The sequence below is a fragment of the Microtus oregoni genome, unplaced genomic scaffold (assembly GCF_018167655.1).
Source record: "Microtus oregoni isolate MIOR12 unplaced genomic scaffold, Mior012 000019F_ref0000042, whole genome shotgun sequence".
Lineage (NCBI taxonomy): Eukaryota > Metazoa > Chordata > Mammalia > Rodentia > Cricetidae > Microtus > Microtus oregoni.
In genome coordinates this window covers 12056153-12081225 of record NW_024543078.1, presented here as the reverse complement: position 1 = coordinate 12081225, position 25073 = coordinate 12056153, and the positions used below count along the sequence as shown (strand labels likewise).

At 37.7% G+C, this 25073-nt stretch overlaps 1 protein-coding gene across 8 annotated transcripts in view; it reads right to left on the bottom strand.

Annotated features, from left to right (window-relative positions):
- Positions 1-25073, bottom strand: part of Ccdc88a (coiled-coil domain containing 88A) — a 167459-nt gene that overhangs the window by 12237 nt on the left and 130149 nt on the right. For 6 of the 8 annotated variants that reach the window (XR_005975985.1, XM_041669925.1, XM_041669928.1 and 3 more), the window contains 8 exons: positions 21157-21318; positions 19668-19945; positions 19308-19451; positions 15988-16174; positions 8222-8367; positions 4926-5018; positions 4586-4800; positions 945-1028 (listed from right to left, as the gene is read on the bottom strand). Coding sequence is in view for 7 of the 8 variants with exons in the window: in XM_041669925.1 (XP_041525859.1) it covers positions 945-1028; positions 4586-4800; positions 4926-5018; positions 8222-8367; positions 15988-16174; positions 19308-19451; positions 19668-19945; positions 21157-21318 (1309 nt within the window). In the remaining variant the exon portion in view is untranslated. The remainder of the gene's footprint in view (positions 1-944; positions 1029-4585; positions 4801-4925; positions 5019-8221; positions 8368-15987; positions 16175-19307; positions 19452-19667; positions 19946-21156; positions 21319-25073) is intronic. The other 2 variants (XM_041669927.1, XM_041669924.1) reach the window with 1 other exon arrangement.

Genomic DNA, 25073 nt, shown 5'->3' with positions numbered 1-25073 from the left:
ATGAGAGCAAATGAATCAGCATGGTTAATGGACTGGCTCTTCTATTTTGTATTATAAATGATCTGGTTTTGTCTATGAATTAATGCAAATGGGCCCCAAACTGTAACTACAAGCCCATTTGAGTAATGACATGCATTCAACTGAATGAAATGATGCCAAAGGCTGATAAATTCCAGGACTCTTACCACCCCCACCCCACTGCCTTTAGAAGACAGAAAGGAATTTTACTATATACAACTGCCATGCTTTTGCGCTATGAATTAGAAGCCTTCACAATGTAGTTTTGTGGTGGCAAAATGGAATGAAATAAGATGGAGAGCAGTATTACAGTGCCATTATTGAAAATGAAAAAAGAGTCCTTGGTCAGAGCAGGTTACTGAATAAATTCTTCATCTTTATAACTCAAGTAAATATACCAATGTATAAAAACCTGAAAGAGATACTCAAAGTAACAGACATTTAATGTGATTATGTCATTACCCATTTCACTTAAAAAGAGAAAGCCATGATTATTACATAAAGAATGACAAACATTTTCAAGGGTTATAGGCCACTTTATTCATTCATTCATTTAATTAGGTTCATTAAGAAAATAAATTCCTAATGCTGAAGGGTTTGTAATATTTTTCCTTAAACTTCTTTGGGGAAAAAGCTGTATGGCATATAAAATTAAGTTTGCTTGTTTTTGCCAGTTTTAAGAATGCACTGGACATTTACAAGTATATTACATGTATTACTAAACATATGCATATATATGTATGAATATACATATAATGCAAATTCAATGCCTTTCTGAAAAAATATTCTTCCAGCTCCTCATATTAAAGGAAGACTGCACTTTGCAAAATAAGCAATTAGTACAGTCCAGAGAAAGGTTAGTGAAAAATTAGTGATGGAAGCCAGTGTGGTCATTTGAAAGAAGCTGAACTGTCATAAAGTCTTACACATGGAACGACGGTAGCAGGCCTTCATTTTGTCTTTATCCTTCGGTCTGTTCCTCAAAAAGGGCAGTCTTTTCAGTGCAACCACTTTAATGTCAGAGCATGAGGAAAAACAGAAACAGGGAAATGAAAGAAAAAAGGGAGAAGAACAGATGGGAGTTAAATGTTGAAATTAAGGACAGGAATGAATGTTGGTCTCACTATGTACGCTACATTACAGCTAATACCTCATGCTGCTGAGGATAGTGAAACAGGAAGCATGCACTCTGATACTGTAAACACTTAGAAAGCACTGAAGACAACCATGAGGAACATGTATTTTGAAAGCACTGGCTACAGTCCTATAAAAACAGGAACTGCTTAGAATTACTTAGGAAGAAACCAAATTTCCTAGTTAAACTGTAATAGTACACTTTTAAAATCCAGCTACCAGTGGCTTATAAAGTATGAAGCATATAAGGCTCACAAGCATCTATTTTATTTAAAAATTTTAAGTTTAAAGGCTTTCTTTAAAAAAGTTAGGAACACACATATCCCACCAAGAGAATTTTAGTAATATATATATATATGTGTGTATATCTATGTCTTATACAGATGCAGATAATACACACATATCAACCAAAATTAGGGTGGTTAGATATTTAAAGCAAAATGAGCTTTTTAAAAAAGCCTATTTTTTTGTTAGTCTCCTAAAGTTTAATAAAGAAAACACTGATTTCAACTGGAATCCAGTGCACTGTTTAGCAGCGCTGGGGAGATACACACTCTTTCAACAAGACTTTTTTTTTTTTTAACAAGTCTTCCTAAAGATAAAACAGCAGGTATATCAGGCTCATTTTACAAAAAGTTAATTGAGAGAAGGAGGAAAAAGAATAGTCTGACATCAGCAATAAGTGTTAGCACTAAGTTCTTAAAAAAAAAAAAGTAACAAAAAAGGAACCCCAAGGCAAGCAAAATGGGAGGGAAACATTTAAAGGTATTTGGGGGCTGAAAGAGAGAGGGCTCAGCAGTTCTCTTCAGAAAACCCGAGTTCAATTCCAAGCACCCACATGGTAACTCACAACTGTCTGCAATTCCAGTTCCAGGGGATCCAATGCCCCCTTCTGGCTTTTGAAGGCACCAGGCATGCATGTCATATCAGACATAAGGGCAGGCAAAACATTCATGCACATAAAATAACATAATAATAAACAACAAGTTTAAAATGTATTTTGAAGAGCCCATAGGGTAGATTTATGCAAAAAAAAAATACAAAAGGAAGCACTCCACAAAAATATTTTTTGTGAATTAAAGGACTATTGCTCAAGTATAGGAATCATTAGAACAAACACTAAGCTACATCTCAGTAGCGCTTAATATAAAAATAATTATGTTTATGAAAGCATTCTATACAACCTTAATAACTATGTTCTTTCTCAGAAGGTTGTCATCAGCAAATAAATATTAAAAGCTATTTTTTTATAAATTGCTAAGTATTCATTGAAAGAGGTGCAAACTAAACTAGCTTCTTAACTTGTCTGACTGCTGTGAGCAGAGTCATGATTCATCTAAGCTTTTTAATTTGACATATATCTTTTCATGCTTGATAAACATAGCTGGTCTGAATGATCAAAAAGGAATGAACCAAACGCAATGTAAAAATGGACACTTAGCTGAAACAAAGCTGAATGGGTGCAGCATGCACATGTCATGTGTGATACTTTTCTTTTTTTTCCTTTTTCTGTTTTCAGCTGTTTTTCAAAGACTGCTTTACTGACATGACAGACAGACATTCTTCCAAAATGGACAGGATAAAAAGAATTTAAAATTTGCCAGGGATGTGATTCTTCTCATGGCAATTATGTTTGAGACATATAATGTTCTTTTCCCAGAGCATACATATATCAAGGGTACATTAGTACTGAGTTTATGTTTATTAAAAAATCAAAATCTAAAATTGAACAATTGACGAAAAGGAGAATATTGTTTCTTTCTGATTTTATCCTGAATATTCCAGGAGGAGTGTGAAAGAATGACTTACACTTTGGACAGATAGGATAATATTTTTTTTTTTAAAAAAGACCTTTGCAGCATGTGGTGTGTGTGCACGCTCATGTCTAATTTATACATCTGTAACTTAAAATAATTAAAGGACATATATTACATTTTCTTAGTAGGATGCCAGAAGGTGTCTGAAGGTAGCAGATAAGCTGACTTGTTAGCTATGTGAAAAGGAAAACTTGACGACCTCACCACACCAGTACTTATCAATTAGGGGAACAAGGCTAGATGGCAAAAGACCCTGGTAATAATCATCTTCCATGGAGCTATAGGACTGTACTGCTTTCTAGAGATGTAAGCTATGTATGCATCTGTATTTTTTGTTGTTATCACTGATTGACTATCTAGGCTGCTAAAACTGTATTGTGAAATATATGTTACCGTCCAAATACCACCTCCTTTTGGAGACAATTCATGAGGTCATAACATTGTACCTTTTGTTTTTTTGAGTATTTTGAGAGCCATCCACATGGATAGTCTACTTCTGAGAGAAGCAGCATCTGCCTTTGTTTACTTTTTATTTCAAAAGAATAGTGTAGTCTGTTAGAAAGACTATTTTAAGCCTGGTGGTGGTGGTGGTGGTGGTGTATATCTTCAATTCCAGCACTCAGGAGGCAGGGGCAGGAGGGCTACACAGAAAACTCTGTGTTAAAAAGCCAAAAAAAAAAAAAGGTTTCATGTAGCCAGGCTGGCCTTGAACTTGCTATCTTGCTATATACCACTAGAAGATTCTGAACTCCAATCTTCTCGCTTCCACTGAGATTACAGGTATGTATGTATCACCACACCTGGCAACATGTATGAATTTAGTAACACTGGTAATGATGTGATCAAAGTATATACTTTTCAGGTATTTCATGAGAATACAATCAACTTTGTACACATTTTCAAAGACTTGAGTATTGAATTCTTTTTCTCTTTTTCTTAAAATATATACTTTTCAGGCTCTTTCTTTGGTCTTGCTATTTAGCTAAAACACACACCAGCAGTAATGAACTAAAAAGTCTATAAATTTTATCAGTATTATGTGGGACTTTAAGTCTAACAAAAACTAAATTATAACTTTATACATTTACATTTCCCTATCTTTATTTCATTTTAATCAAACCTTAGCAAATATTCCTTAACTTTAAACAATTCTATAATACCTCTTCAAATTAGTATTTATTTTTCTTTACTTCCCCAATACAATAACTGTGTTCCAATTTTATATCCCAAAGCACATGAGCAAAAACCGTATTATAAAGCACCTTATTTTGTGTAAGTTATAAATACTAATGAAATGAAATCTCATTCTTATTTCTTATCCTTACAATTCCTCTGTGAAGCCTATTTAACAGCACATTTTAGGAGCAGATATAGCCAAGCTGTTATTTCAATGTTCTTTTTATATATTTTACTTTTCTAGTATAATGACAGCTGTCTCTATGTACATGTCAGAAAACCAGGTAGTTGTACACTACTGTAGTCTGCAATTAATTTTAGAAACAAAGTCAAAATGAAATATCATTCATCAAGCTAAAAGACTGATGGAAGTTGTTTCTTAAAAGAAATCTTTAGACAAGATTTTAAATCAATACTCTGTTTAAATACTTAGCACTCACTGCTGCTCTTCTTGGTCCCCAGAGTTTGGCCATCTTCTAAAGAGTTTGACCCTACTGATGAGCTATCTTGACTATCTTGATGAGGCAGCTGAAGAAATCCTTCACTGGAGTCTGAGCGGGTAGGCGTTAATGTTAGAGATTTCTGACGTTCCCGGTTAATATCTTTCTTGGACTTTATCAATTTTCTCATTTTTAGAGTAATCCAGTTGCCTCTCCTAATAGAATTAAAAGAATTCTTAGTCTAAAGTTCAACAATAAACCTCATAAAATGAAAAGCCTCAACAATACTACAGATAAGGTTTTCTTCAAAACAAGATCCATAAAATTTGATTAGTGGTACCTTCTAGGAGGAGATGGGTCATAAAATTTGTATTGATCCATAATTTTCTCTTCTAATTTCTCTTTTTGTCGTCTCAATTCATTTAATTTATCACTATAAAAATGGAAATTACATTTTAGAATATGCATAATATCTTATAAGATGACTCACGACCATGATCTTCATTCCAAAACATAAACACCACAGACCATTATTAGTAACTGAGACCTAAATAAGGAACATGAGTTTCTTCCATAGCTCTCCTTTCTTTTTTTTTGGTTTTTCGAGACAGGGTTTCTCTGTGGTTTTGGAGCCTGTCCGGGAACTAGCTCTTGTAGACCAGGCTGGTCTCGAACTCACAGAGATCTGCCTGCCTCTGCCTCCCGAGTGCTGGGATTAAAGGCGTGCGCCACCACCGCCCGGCCTCTCCTTTCTTTAAATGTATTTAAATAAAGGTATGTAGTGCTTAGAAGTTTCAATTTTACAAGAGGATTTATTTGAAATTTTCTAAATATAATCTCATCATATAATTGTCAACAGCTTTGTTTTTTCCCTAGCCTTTTAGCATCTCAAACATTTTTATAATGAAGCATGCTTTTTTAAAAATAAATAAAAACTGTTAGATATTTATTTTCCCACTTCTTCATGCAAATATTCTTTCCTTTTAGGCTGTATTACTCATGCTTAACTTACCTTTAAAGATTTAGTTCTGACACTCCTTCCCCCAATGGATGAGTATTATTCTATTCTTCACATCTTAGTCTCATTTTATGTTCTTGCTAATTGTGATGGTTTAAATAGGTATGACCCCCATAGATGTATGTTTGAATGCTAGGTCCATAGGAAGTGGCGCTATTAAGAGGTGTGGCCCAGCTGGAGTACGTGCAGCCTTGTTAGAGAAACTGGGTTACCGTGGAGGAGGGTAACACATATGCTCAAGCCACATCCAGCGTGATGATTCACTTCCTGCTGCTTGAGATCAAGATGGAGAAGTTCTCCAGCATCATGTCTACATGCATGCCCCTTGCATGATGATAATGGACTAAACCTCTGAACTGTAAGCTAACCCCAATTAAGTGTTCCTTTATAAGAGTTGCTGTGGGGCTGGAGAGATGGCTCAGAGGTTAAGAGCATTGCCTGCTCTTCCAAAGGTCCTGAGTTCAATTCCCAGCAACCACATGGTGGCTCACAACCATCTGTAATGAGGTCTTGTGCCCTCTTCTGGCCTTTGGGCATACAGACAGAATATTGTATACATAATAAATAAATAAATAAATATTTAAAAAAAAAGAGTTGCTGTGATCATGGTGTCTCTTACAGCAATAGAAACCCTAACTAAGAAGTATTTATTACATACAGAAACATTGAAGATCACAGAGCAGTGTCTTTAAAAAAGCTTTCAATGCCAAAAAATACTAATTGTACAACAATTATTTAATGATGCTCTACATTGAGGAAGGTATGAAGTTTATATAAAGATGAAAAGTTAAAAGTGTTTTGCTTCTAATACAGTAGGAAAGAGAACATATTATATGTGTGTGTGTGTGTGTGTGTCTGTGTGTATGTGTGACTATTACAAGGCAATAATAATAACCAAACATAGTATTGTGGAAATATAATAAACTTAAAAAGGGAAAACATTTCTATCTTAAACATCTGAAAAATCCTCATGAAGATGAAGGCTATATTAAGCAGGGTATGACAATTCATGACTATAATTCTATCACTCTAGGAGAATTACCCACACTTTGAAGCCAAGATGATGTACATAATGAGTTCTAGATCAGCCAGGGTTACATTGAGGATAGGGTTGGAGAAAGAAAAAAGGGCTGTGCAATGGCTCACTGTTACTTTGACTGCCAAGCCCTATAACTTTGAGCCTCTGATTCCTGGAACCCACATGGTAGAGATAGGTGATAGCTGAGAAGCTAATGGCTACACTACAGAAGGTCACAGCTCCCAGTACTATTTTCATTTTATCTGATGAATATAATTATAAGCTGCCAACTTTAGGAATACTTGTTTGCTGTCAGTCCTGCCAGAGTCGCAGGATAGAGACATTCAGTTAGAAATGCCTTGAATTTAAGGTGCTTACCTGTAGCTTAATTTTACACACGCCTTTAATCTCAGCACTTGGGAGGCAGAGGCAGGTGGATCTCTGTGAGTTCAAGGCCAGCCTGGTAAAAAAAAAAGTTCATTTTGCATCTCTCAGACACAAGTAATTTAGCATTTGCTAAATTTCTGTAGCCCTTAAGATTCATCTCTCATTACAGAATTATTACACGTATACACAATATATCTGCATTTCTTGTCTTTTGTTTTACTTTAGATGAGGGGGGTCTTTTTTTAAATTTTTTGAGATAGGGTCTGATGTAGCCCAGGCTGACCTTGATTCTCTATATGCCAAGGATGACCTAGACCTTCTGATATTTTTGATTATTACAAGAGGGTTGGGTTGCTTTCAGGCAAGGACTACCAATGACTGCTTTATATGAGACCTCTCTACAGTCCATCTTGGTCTTGAACTTGTAAAGTCAAGCTGTCTGTTAACTGCTGAGACTACAGGCATATGTCTTGTTTATAATAATTCTCTTAGGGCAGGTCCCAAATGCTTTCTAGTATTAGTATTAGTATTAGTATTCTGGTTATTAGCAGAATGCTTAGAATATAAGAATCTTGAAAAATCCTATTAGGGCAGCACATCTCCCCTAAGTTATTTCTTGGCTGACAGTATCACCAGCACGGTCTCATGCTCACCCTGGGAAGGGCCTGTCCCGGTCAGCTCTGCCCGACTCTGGCAGGGTTCTTACCTGACGGAAGACTGACATCTGGTGATGTAAAGGAGAAGATTTACAATCTGACTCCCTCACAAATCATTGTGATCCTGAGAGACTCAACATGGTGCTACACAAGTCTATTTGGGACTGGTAGTAGAATCTTGAGAATTTGAGGCCCAAAACGCCATCTCCTGATCTACCTAAAGACTCTACCACTCATATGAGAAAGACGGTGCTATTTCTCAACATCTTGAGAAGAATGGAAAGGATAAGAATGCTAAATTCCATCTGTCAGCAATAGAGTGCCAAATTCACTCACCGACTCATTACTGTAAGACAGTGAGTCTTCACTCCCAAATGGAAATGCCTGTTGTCCAGTTCACTAGAGTACCAAAAATTTGTCTAAGCAATAAGATAGTTTTAAATAAAAAATACGAACTGAAATAATGATGTAATAACATCAAGAAAAATGTGCATGGATTTTTCTCTGCCAGTAGGCACAGCAGTAACATCACGAATACAAAACTCTTTGGTACCTACATGTACTGTCGTTGTTCAACATGAAAGAGATCCTTGCTCTCCATGTTTTGTTCCAGCAGCGTTCTGTTCTGCAGCATCAGTGTCTGGATCTGATCCAATAGGTGACGATTTTCTTCCTCTAAATTTCCTTTAAGTTGGCTGAGCAACTGTTTAGACACAAATATTTATTTTTGAAGACAAATTTCCATTTTATACAAATTACCTGAAACATCTAAAATATATTAAGTATTTCATGAAGAATCACTTGATCAGAACACTGACACTATGCTAAATAACCTGCTAATAAGTATATCTTAAGTCTTACAAATATTGGGTATAATATATCTAGTTCCAAAATCATTGCCTTCTATATTCAGATTTATTCAAAAGCTACATTCAAATATCTTACCTTTTATTTAGTAACTAAGAAATAGATGCTTAATAGGATAGTTAATTCTTGAATCTATACAATGGGGATAGCTTCTATCCTACCTATATTGCAGCAAAAATTAAATAATTTAGGTAAAGTACCTGGTTGTAACATGGTAGTTACTTAACACGGCTTATCCTTTTCCCAACCAATGTATTCCTGTAAGCATATAAGTCTGCGAATAATTTGGGTTGGCTTGATCAAAGAGAGTAAAGTAATTTAATCAATGATTGGTATCAAGTTAATTTAGACTTTTTGTAAAAAGTCAGCAGAAATTGGAAATATACACTAGCTAAGCCACAGTTTACAAAACTCAAAGGAATTGTCCTAAAAGGTTATCATTCCTTTTAGGGTGGATTTCTGAACCCCAGCATCAGGCTTCAACAGTCTTTAAACAGCCTAGAAATCTGTATTAAAAGCAGCGAAACAAGCAGAACAAGTCTAACAGCTACTGTGCCCTACTTTCTAAAGGGGAAGGCAGATATTTAAGAGTTCTCAAAGGTACCACAAAGAATGGTACTTAGGAATATACATAATGAATACACATAACACATAACAGTAAGATACAATGGTAGTACTGTATCATGTTTTGTCTATTTTCATATTATAAAATTAAAATGTAATAAGACTTGTCAAAAAACTGAATGCATTCATTTTCTTCCCTATCTAAAGTTTTGTTTGGTTTTTGAGACATGGACTCATGTAACCCCAGCCACATAACTTGCTATATAGCTGATGACGACCCTGAACTTCTGATTTCCCCACCTATATCTCACCATGTCTAGTTTATGCAATGCTGGGGATTGATCCCAGGGCTTCATACATCCTAGAAGGAACCCTTATCAACTGAGCTAAATCTCTACTCCTGCAGTATGAATTCTCACTCTTCCTATCAAGCAGTGAAATCTACAGCCTGTTATAGTGGCTTGAATGAGAATGTGACCACTATGGCTCAGATGTTTGACCACTTGGCCCCTAGTTGGTGGCACTGTGTGGGGAAGTTTAGAAAATGTGGCCTTACTGTTTGTCACTCCTGGTAGACTTTGAGATTTCAAAGTCTTCTAGATTTCTAATTCTCACCATCCTGCTCCAGCCACCATGCCTGCTGCTTGCCACCACGCATCCCTCCCATGACAGCCTCTGATCCCTGGCTACCACACATCCCTCCCAGGACAGCCACAGATCCCTGGCTACCATGCATCCCTCCCAGGACAGCCTCTGATCCCTGGCTACCACACATCCCTCCCAGGACAGCCTCTGATCCCTGGCTACCACACATCCCTCCCAGGACAGCCACAGATCCCTGGCTACCATGCATCCCTCCCAGGACATCCTTCCTCAGATCTCTTTGAAACTATAACCTCCAATAAACCTCTTCTATAATTTACCTTGGTCACAATGCTTTTTTTCCACAACAATAGAAAAATAATACACGTTTTTTTAAACTTGAAATGGGTTTGGCCAAGAAAAAGTGAAAATTACACATGAAAATTTCAAACCTAGGCACCAGGTACTGTGTGTTTCCACTCAAAGCACTGGGGCTTCTAGAAGATGGAAATTATGACGAACAGAGAAGAGACAGCACAAACACCACAGACCAACCTGCCCTACAGTGTCTTTTCCAACTAAAGATGCAGAAGTGAACACTTGAGCTTAAATATTAGTGGATATATCAATATCTTTTTGAGCCCCCCATTTCCCATTATCACTGAGGTTCTATTGTTGTTTATGTAGCATTACTGTGACAAAAGATAGTCAGAAAACAGAAAACAATGTAAATGTAACATAATTCAGTAAATTGCCAGGGGTTACATGTTAAACTAGTGCCCATATCAAGAAACAGAGCAAGAACTGTCCTTCAGAAAAGCTGTGTGCTGCTCTCTATTTACCATCCTTCCCTACCAAAACTGACTCCCATCCTGGCCTCTCTACCTCTCCAAATCTTATTCTATCATTTTGTATCCAATCAAGGGCTAATACTTTACTCAAATTATTACAAACAGCCGGGCGGTGGTGGCGCACACCTTTAATCCCAGCACTCGGGAGGCAGAGGCAGGCGGATCTCTGGGAGTTCGAGGCCAGCCTGGTCTACAAGAGCTAGTTCCAGGACAGGCACCAAAGCTACAGAGAAACCCTGTCTCGAAAAACAAAAAAAAAAAAATATTACAAACACCTAGAGCAAACAGTTCACACACACTCTAATGTTTGCTGAGTAGCCTTCTAGATCATCAGGGACATGTGTTATCTTACCAAACCCACTGTAGTTGTTTCATTTCTTGGAACTCCTAGTTCAATTTCTCACCAGTTCATTGGTCTGTTTGCCTAAACCTGATGTGGCATATCCCTCTGTATACTGTGATTACCATTAATGAATAAAGAAACTGCTTTGGACCTATAGCAGGGTAGAACTTAGCTAGGCAGGGAAAACTAAGCTGAATGCTGGGAGAAAGAAGGGCGGAGTCAGGGAGAAGACATGGAGCAGCCAGAGACAGGCGCTGGGAACTTTAGCCAGCAAGCCACAACCGGGAATATAAAGATTAATAGAAATGGGTTAAATTAATATGTAAGAGTTAGCCAATAAGAAGCTAGAGTTAATGGGCCAACCAGTGATTTAATTAATACCGTTTCTGTGTGATTATTCTGGAGCTAAGCAGCCAGGGACAAACTAGCGGCCTCCTTACTACAAATTTGTGCCCACAAGGCCAACTAAATCCACGTAAAACCTGAGAGGGCTTAAAAAGGAATTCTAGACACAAAAGAACAAAGTTTAGTCACATTTTTTTTTCTGAATGGACTTTGTTTGCTGGTGGCACACTCAGCTCCCTTAAGAGAGGTTTTCCTGACTCAGCAGTAGCAGAAAAAAAAGCCATGGTCATTCTGAAATGCCAGCTTTCTGGGCTGTGCTGCTGATGCAAATTCTGTAGGTCCGGCTATGGAGCATTTAAATAGGGTTTGTGGGCCTGGGTGCTTGTATATCTGCTTGGGAAAGTAGCTGAGTCCATGCCTGCAGCTCAGCGCCCCCCACCTGGGCAGGCAGCAGGATCAGGACTGCTAGGTGTGCATGGGCAGGAGAGCATGGCGGATTCCTACTGCCATACACAGAGATATTTCCAGGCCATGCAATGCACTGCATGGCATATTTAGCTATTATTCAGATAAAAAGGGATATGTGCTGTATGCTCATTCTCAGAGTTAAAGTGCTGAGCATGGCTCCTACCTGGCAGTCCCAGAGATGGCAGTAATGGTACCTCCACCATTCTGAAAGTGGTGAGAGGTGGAGCTAGCGTCCAGAGCTGCTGCAACCAAGCTGCTTACCATTTTAAAAGTTTGTCAAGATAGTAAAGAAATGCAAATACACAATAGGACAGAGTCAGACATAAAAGACCTCTAAATGGGTCACAGTGTTGGATAAATGTACATAGGCTTGGGAGAGAGAAGAAAAAGAGTACAGAGAGTCATAAAAAGAAGTAAATGGGTTTTTAAAAAATAAAACGAAGTCTTTAAAGACACAGAGAACAGACAGTCATAGATTAAAAGGAGTAAAGAAAAACAAGTCATGTAAAGATGGAAAATTCACAGAAAGTCTGGATTATCTATATTATTGTGATTTCTTTGAATTTTTTGGCTGTGAAGGAGCTAAGTACAGAAAGACATTTCATTGTACAGGCTACTAAGCTAAACCAGGATATGTATTATAAAGGTATCTTGACTTCAGAATTTGAGTCTAAGGATATGTTGCTTTGGAAAAGAGGTTCTTCTTTTGTTTCCACAGAGGATGAGAATCTGTGGATTCATTCCAGGCTAATATGGTTTGACACCCCTCAAAAAATTACTTCACCCAACTTCTAACTGAGGTGGACCTAACACATAGGATAGACCATGAAAGACCTGATTAACAATGCCCCCAAACAGCACGAAGCAGTATGGAGAAAACTATGCCCATATTCCCAAATACTGTCTATAAATGTTTGTTTACATTTAAAGGGGGATATGATATAGATATGAATAATTTGCATTGACATGGATCTTGGTTTACTGATGCAAATTTAAGGTCATTTTTTTATATGTTTATTTCTGCTATTGATCAAGGTACTGTGTTTGTCCAGCTCACTTAAAAACATAATGTATAATTAAGAAATATAGGTTAATAGATAATCATCAAGCTTGTAGTCATGTTAGTTAGATTTTCCAGATCTACAGAGATGTATTTCAGATGGCTAGGCATTCTTCAAATCTTTCAAAGACTACAGAATATGGCATTTAAAATGTTTAAGAACTTAGGATTTTTCATGACAGTGAGACACATCTGCTTATGACAGTACCAATAACTTCAAGAGGATGATGGTATCAAAGAGGCTCCTTATGGAGTTTGCTAGCCATTTGGGCAAGAGACTGCTCTTGCCTGGACTGCTTAACTGGACATGCAGGACCTGCAGAGAAATGACTGCTAAACTTGCCTAAAGGTGAGACAATCTTTTTGGGTTCCTGCTTCATGAAAAAGTCTGCCAGAAACATTCAGGACACAGAAGAAAGTGACTGACGAACTGCCAATATAGGCAGAACTGTCTTTGAAATTTCCTGCTTCGTGGAAAAGTCTGCTGGATACTATGGGCCTGTAGGCTGAAGATGGATGCTCCAACATTATAGAAAAACTTTGGGTGACTATCCAGGCAGCGAGATGTCAATTCTAGTGTTTTAGAAGTTGCTTACAACACACTTCCTGTTTACTTAGGTAACAGTGTATCCTCTGGAGTCTGTGATGGAGTTGAATAATTTATAGTTATAGTTTTTCTTAGTTAGAATAAAAGATAAAGTAGATATGAATATTGTAACTTTAATTCTTACTTGATACCTGTTTTGTTATATGTAATTTTACTATGTTAAAGTTAAAACCTTCCTTTTTATTTAAACAGAAAAGGGGAGGTGATGTGGGATTTCTCTCTGTATGTTGTGATTACCATTAACGAATAAAGAAACTGCTTTGGACCGATAGGAGGGCAGAACTTAGCTAGGCAGGGAAAACTAAGCTGAATGCTAGAAGAAAGAAGGGTGGGGTCAAGGAGAAGCCGTGGAGCAACCAGAGACAGGCATTGGGAACTTTAGCCGGTAAGCCATAGCCACGTGGAGATATACAGCTTAATAGAAATGGGTTAAATTAATATGTAAGAGCTAGTCAGTAAGAAGCTAGAGCTAATGGGCCAAGCAGTGATTTAATTAATACAGTTTTTGTGTGATTATTTTGGGGCTAAGCGGCTGGGAACAAACTAGCAGCCTCCTTACTAACCATTTTAAGTAGAAATTGCTTATTCGTTTCGCGGCTGCCCAGACCCAAATAATTGCACAGGAAGTATATTAATTACCATACTTTTTGGCCTATTTGCTCAGTCTTCTTACATCTTTACCCACTTCTATTAATTTATATTTTAACACAAGGTTCATGGTTTGTTATCTCTTGCTTCTTCAGCTGCTACATGGAGCCTGCCTCCTTTGGCATCTCCCGACTCCACCTACCCTCTCTTTATTTCATGTCTGGCTTTACTTTGTTAAGCCATTGACTGAAACAGCTTTATTAATCAACTGATAAAAGTAACACATGTACAGAAGGACATCCCACATCACTCCAGAGCTGTTGGTTTAGAGTTCCTGAGCTTTCACAAGCTTGGTTCAGCTGTCTTTGTATTTCTCTGTCATGATCCCTTGCTCATATAGCCCCTTCTCCCTCTCTTCATTTGGATTACCAGAGCTTGGCTTGTTGCTTGGTTGTAGATCTCTGGATCTGGTTACATCAGTTACTGGTTGAAGGCTCTATTCACTTTGATTCTAAATATCTTCTTAGCATCCCTTTGTTTCTTTGAAATTCCTTTATTTATCTCTGCTTCTTGAGTGAGGATGAAAGATGATCAGCTGTTTCATATCCCTCCCATATTTTTCTCTGCCATGATGGAATGCATTCATCTGAACCACTCCCCAAGTTTCTTTCTGTCATATACTGGGTAAAGTATTTCAACCTAAGGCTATCAAAAGGTTAATTTTGATGACTCTCAGAGACAGGGGCTTTCTCTACTCTTTTCCAAATCAAGTCAGTATTCCTAGCAGAAATGTGCTCTCTCAGAACTAACAGTAAACAATCCCTCATAACCACTACCCAACCCTGCTCAAAGGGAAAAAGAAAGCCAACATTTGAAACTTCTCAGGTGGTACAGAAGACCAGGAAGAATGATTATTTATTATAAGTACATGTAAACCACCACCTCCATGAGGCAACTATCAACTTTGTACAATGCATGGTTTATTTAAATGTTTGCTAAATAATATTATGTATTATTTGTAGAAAAATGGGGCTAGAGAGATGGCTCCACGGTGACAAGCACTGGCTGCTCTTCCAGAGGGTCCAGGTTTAAGTCCCAGCTCCTAGTTGGTAGCTCACAACTATCTATAATTCTAATTCCTGGAAATTTTAGTCTCTTGGCCTTTTCAGGCACTATGCACACATAAGGCAAAATTCTCATATACATAAAATAATAAGCTAAAAGAAAACCTGAACTTCTCCTTTCTTTCTCTACCCTACTGCAATGACTTTGCTCCAAATCAAGTCAGCATGCACCAGGGAAGGGGAAGAGAAGAACAGAGCAGAGAAGCCACAGGTACAAGTGCTGCATGCTACTAAACAGATGTGTACCTTGATTTTCTGTAGGTCACTCTTTGAGTTCTGGAGTCCTAAAATGGGACTCTCCCACCCCAGCTTTATGCAATTGTTTTGCTGTTTATTAAGGACTTGATTTAGTACAATGTTTCTCACTCTACCATTCTAGTAGAATCCTAACTATATAAATATTTTTATAATGAAATCACAGGCAGAATGAATGCTTTGAATTTTCTGAGCTATGTTGGGTATTAAAGTGTACATGATTACAAACTAATTTTTCATCCTATTGGTTTATGATTTCATGCTACATGTACAAAATCATTTTTCTTTTTCTCTTTCTTTTTCTTTTTTTGTTTTTCAAGACAGGGTTCTCCGTGTAGCAGCTCCGGCTATCATGGAACTCACTTTGTAGACCAGGCTAGCCCCGAACTCACTAAGATGCACCTGCCTCTGCCTCCTGAGTGCTGTGATTAAAGGCACACATCACCACATCCACCACAAAACATTTTTTAATAAACAAGCGCACAATGTGACACATTTCAAAGCATCTGGACATTTTAAGTTTATACAATTAATAAAAAGGTATGAAATAAATAGTTTTTCTTAATTACTTGTGTATACCAAGACCGTCATTGCAATACGACTCATTACTTTTTAGGCATGACTTGACACCTAAAAGGAGAAACAATGTGTAAGTCTGATGGTGCTCACCTCACACTGGTTATTTAGCTTGGTAGATGTGATATCCAGCTGCTGATATTGCTCCTTTAGCTTTGAAAATTCAGCTTCTAATCTTGTTTGTTCCAATTTAGAATTATTTAGAAGACTTTTCACATTTTTATGGTCAGTTTGTAAAATTTCAGTCTCTTTTAAAAGTTGACTATATGTATGATTTAACCTATAATTAAAAATCATCAGAAATATTTCAATACTTTTCACAATATGAACATGCTGTTAAAATCATTCAGACATGTTTAGAAAATATAAAAATTATTTTGCTAGTTACTAATTGATTAGTAATTAGATTTTATGAAAAAAATGACCAATCTGGTTATGATTTCATGGAAATTTCAGACTCTAAATTAAACATGAACAAAGATCAGGTTAAGCAAATCAATCCAGTATTAAATACTAAACCAATATGCTGGTTGAAAAGTGAGAAATACAGGCAGCAAACAAATTAAAGATATGTAGCTTTCTGCAATTGTGGCAAATAATTTTTATGTAATCCCCACTTATCACTTTGTAAAAATCAAGCTATAGCTATTTCTCTTCCTCCTCACAATCTACCTTCAAAACAAAGTATTACTGACCTCTAAGGACAGAGACTGATAATTTTTTAACGAGAAAGTAAGTACATAGGACATAGTAGGCCATACGCAGTCCCTGTAGCATTCTATTTTCCCCATCCCACTAACTCTTCAAAAACATTTAACTTTTTTAGGTTTGGGGCTGTTATGTATGACACAGGTAGATAGCTGGATTTGGTCCAGAGAAATAGTTGGAACTGTTAAGGTGGAAGCCCTACCTCTGTCCATATATACCCCAAAAGGCTGGAATGTTGGAGAGCTCCATGTTGGGGCCCCATTCCACACTCTGGTCTCACTCCTCCCATTTCAAACCCTGCCCCTCAGAAAGTCCATCAAAAGTTCAGCTCTCCCTGGGGCTGCTCAACACCATGCCTACAGGCTGTATCAGGCCTACTAGCTGTATTTGCCATGTGATTCCTCCCCTGCCCTCCCAAGGGTCACCCAGAAGTTGCTTTGCTCTGGTCTTACTAATTTGGCCTGATCTAACTTACTACATTGGCAGTGGTATTACTACTGTGAGATTTAAATTTTTTAGTAACATGCAAAATTTATCTTGTATCATTAAGATCAGGAATCCACAAAAGGGGCACAGTGAACAAATCACAATCTTGCCTAGGTGGTCTTTGTCCAGAATACCTAATAGTTCACTCAATTCATTCATCAAAGAATTCAAGTCAGCTTACAAAAATCTAAGCTATGAAATATTTGCTAAAAAATCATGAAATGATGATAAAATGGCAAACTCTTTATACATCTGGTAAATGTATTATAAATAGGTGAAATCCATGAACAAAAGCATTACCACCCATATAGCTACCTGGTATATATCAATACTTAGGACAATAAAAATTTTTCACTGATACTTCACAGGGAATAGGTAGCAGAGAGAGACAGTGTAGGAAGTCTTTTAATTTATCACAAATTCTAAAATGAATTATATGGCTGTCATTAAAGAGAGGCAATCGAAGAGCTCTAGGTTCAGTTAAAGAACTTCTCTCACAAACATAAGGTGGCATTCTGGAAGGACAGCTCAGCAGTTAATAGTCCTTGCTCTTCTACATTGTTCCTGGTTTGATTCTCAGCACCCACATGGCTGCTTAAAGAGGCCTACCGCCCCATTTTCAGGTGATCTAACATCCTCTTCTGACCTCCAAGGGTACTAGGCATGCACATAGTGCACAGACATGCATGTGAGCAAAACATTAATACACAGAAAATAAGATTTTAAAGTTTAAAATAAATAAATAAAGAAGATGGGCTAAGAAGATGGCTGAGTGGCTAAATGGCTTGCAGTGCAAGCCTGAGAACCTGTTGTAATCCCCAGAGCAAACCTAAGTGTGAAGTGGCCCTGGTGGCCCAGTGTAATTTTGTTCTGGGAAGTGGAACACAGGAGATCCCCAAGGCAAACGTACTAGTCAGACTAGCTACATCTGTGAGCTCTGAGTTTGATTTGAGAGATCTTAGCAAAAATGAATTAAGAGAAAGAGTATTAAAGAATAATTTTCACCATCGACCTTGTACTTCCACACGTACTCCCACATGTCCCACTCATGCAAATATGTATACACAACATGCACACCACACACATACACATGAAAATGGAAAAAATGGTGAAGTGCAATTAAAGATATTTGATGCCAACCTCTTACTTCCATGCTCCCACACAAACATGTAAACACATATATAACGACACACACACCAAAACCAAAAACCTCCTAAAAACAAGTGCTAAAGTAGTTCTGAATTTTTTATATCTTCCTTTAAAACAACAGTGCCAAATGAAATCCAGTAAACAGCAGAGGTCAAAACAACAGAGTCTAAGAAAGAAACTTTCTGTGGTATTATCTGTGATTACACAGGATATTTAGAATCATCAGTGTGTGTGTGTGTGTGTGTGTGTGATAGCTCTTTCATGTTTTACTTAATAAAGCCTTTTATTTATTTATTTTTTTTGAATTTTCGAGAGAACACAGACATTAATAAATAAATGCTGGGCAAGAACAGACCTGAGACACAGAAAATACTTTACTTCATTCCAAGCCTGGGACATTATTTTGGTCAAACTCATCATACAAGATTTCTTTTTCATTTTAGCCAAGTTGTTCTGGAGATGCCACAGAAATGTACAATTTGATGCTTGGAAAGCCCAACTAAAGTCCATGATTCCAGCCACTTCTTAAAATACCAGCAATAGTTAGCTACAAGATGAGACCTTTATACTTCTCTGAAGTTTAATATATAATAAAATGACCCCACCTTTCTATTATATAACTTGTCACAATATGGTCTTAAGTGCTTGTACTATCCATACAGCATCCTCTATTACAGTCTATTTTAACTCTGTACTGTGATTACTTAAGTCCAATATCTTCACAACAGAATATTTAGCTGTAACATCTATAGAAAACTAAATTCAGAATTTCAGAGTATCAAGATGAAGATGGTTCTAGTGTGTTAGGACTTTTTAAAAAGAAAGTAAGCACAAGATAATTATAAAGTTGAGTTGTATACATGTGCACCAGAACATACACACACACACAAACATTTATACAAACAGGTACACCGCTGAGATGATAAAAATTCCATGGTAAGTCAAAATTGTGGATGCTATCATAAACACACACACACATGCACGCACACACACACACACACACACACACACACACACACACTTTCTCTCTAGAGAGAAGACATAGAAAATAAAATACATAGTATCATTACCTATCATTTTCACCACAAAGTTTCTTGTACTCTGCAGCTACCATCTCATGGTTTTTGCTTTCAAGCAGCATTTTTTCTTGTTCCATTTTGATCATTTTTTCCAAATCTTCCAATTGTCCTTTCTGTTTTAATAACTGATTGTAACTGGGGAGGGAAAGTTAGGTATTTAGCATTAAATAGTTCTAACAAAGAAAATATTTTAGAAAAGGAAATGATAAATTTAACAAGCATCACATAAAAAGACATATAAATTTATATAAATTCCCTTAAAAAATTATCTTAGATGGGTCTAATGTATAAAATTTATTATACTACCCAGAGAAAATTTGTTTTAAATTAACACAATAAAATATAAGTTACCGGTCTTCAAGGTCTTTATGTTCCACCTCAAGATTCTTGTGGGCAGACTTTAAGGTTCCATGTTTAGAGATGAGAGACTCATAATCTGAAGCCTGTCGCTCATGAAGAAGTTCCAGCTTTTCGTGATCTTTTATCAGAGAATCATAAAGAGATTTCAAATCTTCTCGTTCTTTGATTATAGATTCGTTTTCATTTTCTAAGGAAGACTGTTGGATGAGAAGCTGTGCATTCTGGTTCATAAGTGAAGTACTTTGTGAATTAAGGGTGGAATTTTCAACCTGTAAGAATGTGTATATTATTAACAGTATAAGGAAAAGGCATGGTGGTACATGCCTTTAATCCCAGCATTTAGAAGGAAGAGACAGACAGATCGCTGGGAGAGCAAATGACTAAGAGAGCAAGCAGTAGAGAGAACAAAAGAAGTTTACATATGTGGTGTATGCATGTGATAGTGAGAGGACAGCCTGTAGAGTGAGCTCCACGCGCCTCCTGTGCAGACTGCAGGGCCTGAGCTCTGTCTGTTGAGCCATCTTGCTTGCTAGTCTTCTTCTTCTTCTTCTTCTTATTTTTTTTTTTTTAAAGGGCAGGATCTCTTCCTAGCCCAGAACTTACTGTTAGGCAAGGCTGGCTAGTAAGTGAGCTACAGGGATCACCTGTCTGTGCCTCCTCAGTGCTGGAATTGCAAGCATTTACTACCATGACTGGTTTCTCTGTGACCTGACTGATCTCAGGTCCTCCTGCTTGGAAGTGCTTTACTGCCTGACTTAGCTATTTCCTCAACCCACTTGTTACTCTTTTTAACAAAAAGTTACAGTGTTAACTTAAATAAGTTCTATCTAATTAAATCACTGCAGACATTCCTATTTTGAGTAATTTGGATTGTAGCCTCTCAAAGAATTAAGGCTACCTGTTTAATTTTGGAGCTGAAAACTGTTTTTGGAAAGTCTCTGAGAAGTCTAAATTAGCGTTTACTTCACCACTGAGAGAACATTTAGATTTAAAGAGGGAACCAGTTTCTTTTCCTCCCTCCTGGACTGTTCTGTGTGAACTGACACTGGCATTGTTAAATTGAAGATGGATCCTTTTGGTTACATCAAATATATCCTTTAGACAAAAAAATCTAAAGACAAAATTGCTATGCTGTATGCATTTCAATAACTAAACTAAGAATGTTTTAAGAATGAAATAAAGAATACTATGTTGCAATCATACTCTGAAATAAGGGGTTTGTACCAACTAATTAGAATCACCTTGTTGAAAGGATAGAAAGATTCTAAACTAAATATAATTATTTTCACTTATACTGTGGGTGAATTTAGTAATTTATATAAACGTTGACATTTAAAAAACATTCACATTAAAGAGTCTGGCATAGAAGCAAACAAAAATATTTCCATCTATCTTCAATTCTTAAATTCACTAAGGAACAATGTTTCTATGTCTAGGTTCCCTTTCTATAATATTGCATAATTTAAGTGTTTAGTACAACCTGAAGTTTGGCATTCTGTGTTTGAAGAGTGGTATTCTGCTCCTGTAATGACACTGTCTGCCTCTGAAGTGCAAGAATCTGGGCCTGCAAATTATTGTTCTGTGTTTCAAGCTGCTTCAGTTGAGTTTTCAGCGCTTGCTTCTCTGCTTGCAGTGTAGCATTCTTAAAACAAGAAAAAGATACCACACTTATTAAAAATAAACATGGGACATTTTTCTTTAATAGGTAACAGTATTTTAAAAAAGAGGAACATGGGATGTACTCACTCATATTTGGTTTCTAGCCATAAATAAAGGACATTGAGCTTATAATTCATGTTCCTAGAGAAGCTAAATAAGAAGGTGAATCCAAAGACAAACACATAGGCATCCTCAGGAATATTAACCTTCATCAGGCGATGAAAGGAGACAGAGACCCACATGGGAGCACCGGACAGAAATCTCAAGGTCCAAATCAGGAGCAGAAGGAGACGGAGCACGAGCAAGGAACTCAGGACTGCGAGGGGTGCACCCACACACTGAGAGAATGGGGATGTTCTATCGGGAACTCACCACGGCCAGCTGGCCTAGGTCTGAAAAAGCATGGGATAAATCCGGACTAGCTGAACATAGCGGACAATGAGGACTACTGAGAACTCAAGAACAATCGCAGTGGGTTTTTGATCCTACTGCACGTACTGGCTTTGGGGGAGCCTAGGCAGTTTGGATGCTCACCTTATGAGACCTGGATAGAGGTGGGCGGTCCTTGGGCTTCCCACAGGTCAGGGAACCCTGATTGCTCTTCGAGCAGATGAGGGAGGGGGACTTGATCGGGGGAGGGGGAGGGAAATGGGAAGCGGTTGCGGGGAGGAGGCAGAAATCCTTAATAAATAAATAAATTAAAAAAAAAAACAAAAAAAACCAACCAAACAAAAAAGTTTGATAAGAGGACACAATTTCCAGTGTAACAAGAAAAGTCATGTTGCTTAAATAGCTCAATAAATCGTTGAAATTTAAAAAAAAAGAAAATACTCTATTATAGTATATATAGATATTATCAAATCTATATCTTGATAATAAAGCATTTTCTCTGAATATGACAAATACAAAAAAAATGACCTTGAACAATCTTAAAAAAAGAAAAACCTTCCTCTTCAATCACAAGTTGTAAATATTTAATCCATAATGACACAATACTGCCACAACCTTAAAATGCTATTGTGCCTGTGTTCTTTCTGCTTTTTGATGTCCTAAAGTATTTTCTTTCAGTGCTGAAGGTATAGGTTAGCGGTAGAATACGTGACTAGACTGTATCATGGGTAAGTGGTGATCCTGGGTAAATAAATGCAGTTCATAATAGACCTAACTGGCATTATGTTTTGTTTTCCTTTATCCATAATATGAAACTCTCACTAAAACTATATTTCATCTCTAAAGACTTCTGAAGTATATCCAAAAATTTTTATCATTTTCAATTTTTTCAGTACATATGACCATATTTCTTCTTACAGTTAAACAAGTGAATTACTATATTGGTCACAGACATTAAAATATTAGGCATAGATATTATACATTTAAGATAAATTACTTATAAATTACATTCCATAAAATCTAAATTTGTACTAAAAAGCATAACCAAAGAATCTACCATATAACATAAATAAAACTTTAATATATAAAAAAACTAATTAGGCTATGTAGTACTGACTAGACAGAAAAAATGATCCAAAGAATCACAATAGCTGTTGTATCTTTAATAGAAGACTTCTAAAGAACACTTCACTTTTATATTGTATAAACAACATTTCACTGTACAAAACAGAGGTTGTGCTTTGACCCCATAAAATCAAACTGAGAAATCAAGGTGTATGTGGCTCTAATAATAGCCTGAAACATCAGCAACTGGGAGACAGTCTGAGCGAAGTATGGAGAACCTGTCTCAAACAACAACAGAAACAGCAACAAGCAAATACCCGCAGAAGCTGAGGTAGGTAATTATACTGTTCTCTTTTTAACTTGTTGAAAGGATGAAAAAACCATGGATGAAAAAAACATGGAACACTGTCTTGTTCACACACACACACACACACACACACATTCTCTCTCTCTCTCTCTCTCTCTAAATGTTTTATGTATCCAGTTCTTCATCCAGATTCAGCTTGTTTTAAATCCCACATCTAAGCATCACCATCCTCCTCCTCTTCCTTTCCAGTGGAGAATATTCTCTCTCTCTCTCTCTCTCTCTCTCTCTCTCTCTCTCTCTCTCTCCCTCTCTCTCGCTGTTTTGATGTGAGTATCATATAGTCCAGGCTGGTCTTGAACTCACCATGTAGCCAAGTCAGTCATGTATGATGTGATGGTTAAAAATGAATGTCAACAATGTCTATGAGGGAATGGGGTTAAGGACGCAGCACCATCACAGGGACTGGAGTACAAAGGTGAGCTGAGTAATAATAGTGTCTCTACTTCCTGATTGCAGATGCAGTATGAGCAGGGCCTCAGGCTCCTGCTGCCATGATTTCCCTGCCTTGATGGACTCTATCCTTGAACTGTGACCCTTCAAGTTGCTTCTCACAGGTATCTTTGTAACTACTGGAGAGTATTGTTACAAAGTGGGCCTGTTGTTGTGATAACCTGGCCACACACTCCTCAGGCCTTTGGAAGTAGAATCCAAGAGCAATAGGGAAGAGTTTGAAATTTTGGGCTAGAAAAGCACTACACTAATAAGCAAGGGCCAATCTAATGTGATTCTGGAGAGCAGAGAAACACAGACAGTGGGAAACTCTAAGGGAACTGAGATAGAGGCCATTCACATTACATTTTGGCAAACAAATGGTTTTAGTCCTCCAAGATGAATTGTTTTGGTGGAGGAAATCTCAAAAACAGGATAGCATTCATACTGTGTCATGGTAACTGTAAGCCCCTCAAGTGGCCAGGCCCCTCACCTGAGGACCTCTAACTGCTAGGTTTCACCCACAGAATATCCTAACTTCTGGACCCTGCTCCCACCCCACAGAGTAAAAAACCCAATCTTTGGACCTGAAATCCCCTAATCTCCACCCTGGAAAGCTCCACCCCCTTCCCAAGAAACTCTGTTTAAGGCCTTATTCTGTTCAGTTCTCTGCTGTTTCTAGCCTGAGTAGAGACGGCCACTCTCCTGTTTGTTTCCCTCCCAATCTCTTGTGTGAGGTTTGTTGTGTGGTGTGACTTTGTGGTATTCTTTGACTCCCGGCGTGGATACATTTCCACCTGAGCTGTAATGTGTAATGCTTACAGTTACTGTTTGCTGTTTTTATTCCTTCTACAGCCAACCAGAAAGAAAAAAGAAAACAAACCTTGGGCAGCTGAGGATAGGGAACCTGAAATGACCCTATCCTATAGCAATACTGACGAATATCTTGCATATCATCATAGAACCTTCATCTGGTGATGGATGGAGATAGAGACAGAGACCCACACTGGAGCACCGGTCTGAGCTCCCAAGGTCCCAATGAGGAGCAGAAGGAGGGAGAACATGAGCAAAGAAGTCGGGACCACGAGGGGTGCACCCACCCACTGAGACAGTGGAGCTGATCTATTGGGAGCTCACCAAGGCCAGCTGGACTGTGACTGAAAAAGCATGGGATAAAACTGGACTCTCTGAGCATGGCGAACAATGAGGGCTGATGAGAAGCCAAGGACAATGGCACGGGGTTTTGAACCTACTTAATGTGCTGGCTTTGTGGGAGCCTAGCCAGTTTGGATGTTCACCTTCCTAGAAATGGACGGAGGGGGGAAGACCTAGGACTTACCACAGGGCAGGGAACCCTGACTGCTCTTTGGACTGGAGAGGGAGGGGAAGAGGAGTGGGGGGAGGGGGAGAAGAGTGGGGGAAGGGGGAGAAGGGTGGGAGGAGGGGGAGGGAAATGGGAGGCTGGGAGGAGGTGGAAACTTGGTTTT